This window comes from Colobus angolensis, unplaced genomic scaffold (genome assembly GCF_000951035.1).
Source record: "Colobus angolensis palliatus isolate OR3802 unplaced genomic scaffold, Cang.pa_1.0 Scaffold1, whole genome shotgun sequence".
In the NCBI taxonomy this organism is placed as follows: domain Eukaryota; kingdom Metazoa; phylum Chordata; class Mammalia; order Primates; family Cercopithecidae; genus Colobus; species Colobus angolensis.
This window is the reverse complement of record NW_012110918.1, coordinates 16,546,335-16,549,295: the sequence shown is the minus strand read 5'-3', so window position 1 is coordinate 16,549,295 and position 2,961 is coordinate 16,546,335. Positions and strand designations below refer to the sequence as shown.

At 54.8% G+C, this 2,961-nt stretch overlaps 1 protein-coding gene across 1 annotated transcript in view; it reads right to left on the bottom strand.

The window, feature by feature from the left end:
• Positions 1 to 2,961, bottom strand: part of SLC26A11 (solute carrier family 26 (anion exchanger), member 11) — a 36,615-nt gene that overhangs the window by 14,619 nt on the left and 19,035 nt on the right. Inside the window, exons 6-7 of the mRNA XM_011933198.1 lie at positions 1,463 to 1,638; positions 973 to 1,045 (exon numbers count right to left, since the gene is read on the bottom strand). Of these exons, the coding sequence (XP_011788588.1) occupies positions 973 to 1,045; positions 1,463 to 1,638 (249 nt within the window). The remainder of the gene's footprint in view (positions 1 to 972; positions 1,046 to 1,462; positions 1,639 to 2,961) is intronic.

The window sequence follows — 2,961 nt, the reverse complement described above, 5'->3', positions numbered from 1 at the left end:
GAGTAGCTGGGACTACAGGCGCCCGCCACCTCGCCCGGCTAATTTTTTTGTATTTTTAGTAGAGACGGGGTTTCACCATGTTAGTCAGGATGGTCTTGATCTCCTGACCTCGTGATCCGCCCGCCTCAGCCTCCCAAAGTGCTAGGATTACAGGCGTGAGCCACCAAAACTTCAAATACAGATCCTGTATTATCTGTTTAGCCAAAACTTTCAACTAAACAGATAATATAGGATCTTGTTCTGCTGCCCAGGCTGCAGTGCAGTGGCACTATCACAGCTCAATGCCACCTCGACCTCCTGGGCTCAAGTGATCCTCCTGCCTCAGTCTCCCGAGTGGCTGGTACCACAGGTGTGCTCCATGCCCGGCTAATTTTTATTTTTAATAGAAACGAGGTCTCATTATGTTGCCTAGGTGGGTTTTAAACTCCTGAACTCAAGCGAGCCTCCTGTCTCGGCCTCCCAAAGTGTTTGGATTACAGGCCTCAGCCACCATGCCTGGCCCAAAGATAATACTTAAAACTCATCACTTCCTAATGTATTTGGCATTTGGCTACTGGTGATGAGGTTATTTGCACCCACTGTATCTACATGGTGGAGATGCCATAGAATATGGTTGTTCATGCAGATCTCAACCCAGCTCCATGTGCAAACTCCCCGTTCAGCAATGTGACCTCAAAATCAGACAGCATTTACACCATGGACATCGGCAAGGGCCACGAAGCAAAACCTTTTATTTCCACAAAGAGCAGAGGCTGTTACAACACTCACCAGCACACCATGGGGTGGGAGGGCGATGTCTCGTTATAGATTCAGTTTTATCATATGTACATAATACGTATATATCTATCATGAGCATGTATTACGAATTCAAATTTCTAACACTAGTAACAGATAAAAGCAAGCTAGAAAGCAGGCAGGCCTAGCCCAGCCGGCGCACTGGGAGGCGTGGGGCGTGGATGACAGGTGTCTTACCGAAGGCTTTGGCCACCGCAACGCTCTCCAGGAGGCCCACCAGGGGCACCACGGCCAGCCCGGCCCCCATGTCCTGAGAGAGGAGAGAGGGATGGTGAGTGGCCTTCCTAAGGGGTAGGACCCGGCAGTGACCCATGAAGGCAGCAAGGAGCCACTCCTCCCCACAAGTAACAGGAGCAAGTGCTTGTCAGCTGCAGGATGCGCCTCCTTGTCTGAAGAGGCGCCAGGTGCCGGGAGGAACACAGCAAATTCATCCTTAGCTGGAGTCCAAAACGGGAGAAGCACCCCGGAACACAAACGTGACATCCCTGAGCTCGCTGAGCCTGCGTCTAACCTGGGATTCCTTAATGACGGAGATGTCCCTTCCTGAGGACTCAGCTGTCCCAACTGACCTTAGACCCCCGGCACCCAGCAGATGCACCAGGGTAGGGGCCAGGCCAGGGGCCACTGCAGCCTCAGCCATGCCATCCCGGCTCCCGGCTCTGCCCACCTGCACCATCTCGGTGAAGGAGATCGTCCCGTTGGCTGTGGTCACTGAGAAGGGCGGGGTTCGGACTGGAGGGAGCCCCTCAGCTGTCTCCCCTGTTAGGATGAAGGGCTGGTATCCAGTCACCTCGAAGGAGTATGCAACCAGGGCCGCGAAGGAGACTACCAGGGCATTGCGAGCTAGGAGAGAAGGAGAGGTGCGTTCAGGACCCTGCTCCTGGCGAGCGTGGGGTAGCGCGGCTGCCTCCAGATTCCTGGGGCAGACACCCCAGGGGCAGAAGAGGCCCCCGCTGGGCCACAGTCCTCACTCTGCACTCTGGGAAACATAGCACAGGCACAAGGGCTATGTGGCAGCGTGAGCAGGTGGGATGGCAGAGCTGCACGCTGCAGACAGGTGCACATGCCACCTGCCGCCAAGCTCCAGGTGACTGGACGTCGTGCACCCCGGCAAAGACTCTCTGAAATCAGGTGCCCAGGGCACACCCACCTCAAAGCACAAGGGAGGAGAAGCCAGATATATCCCCTTCCCCAGACAACAGAAACAATGGCCTCCAAGATGCGGGACAGTGGGCATGATGGCGACTAAGAAGCGGGACAGCGGGCACGACGGCCACAGGGAAACGAGGGAGGTGAGTCTGTCACTGCCCTGCTGGCTGCTTGCAGTGTCCCCGATGGTCCCCATGTGTATGGAGGGGACCCCTAGCAGAGCCCTGAGTTCAGGGGGCAATGCTGGGAGGGAGTGTGAGGAGGCCTGCGGCTGGAGCTGACAGCAAGGTCACAGGAGCAGAGAGGGTGGCCGGAGACAGAGCTCAGAGATCTGCAGAGGTGCCCTCGGGTGTGCAGCAGAGAACTGGTCGAGGCAAAGCGGGGTGAAAAAGACCCAAATCCACAGTGGGGAAGAGACATGAAGATGGTTACAAGGGACAATCCCAGGGACTCACACCAGAGCAAAAAACCCCCATAATTCATGGAGCATCAGGGACTCCTGAGGGTTTTACCTCAGCAGTGGGGAAGATGAGCCCAAGGCCTGGGGTTGGCAAATGTTTTCTGTAAAGGACTAAATACTAAAAACCTTCTGCTTTGTGGGCCATAAAGTCTCTGGTGCAACTACTCAAGTCTGTTATTACTGCATAAAAGTTGACACTGACAAAGTAAATGAATGGCAGTGACTTTCCAATAAAACTTTATTTACAAAATCAAGTGGTGGGCAAGATTAGGCTTGCCCTAGAATGAACACGGCTCTGGTCCAGCTCACAAAGCTTAAAAGTAAGATCCTGGCCGGGCGCGGTGGCTCAAGCCTGTAATCCCAACACTTTGGGAGGCCGAGACGGGTGGATCACGAGGTCAGGAGATCGAGACCATCCTGGCTAATACGGTGAAACCCCGTCTCTACTAAAAAAATACACAAAACTAGCCGGGCGAGGTGGCGGGCGCCTGTAGTCCCAGCTACTTGGGAGGCTGAGGCAGGAGAATGGCGTAAACCCGGGGGGCGGAGCTTGCAGT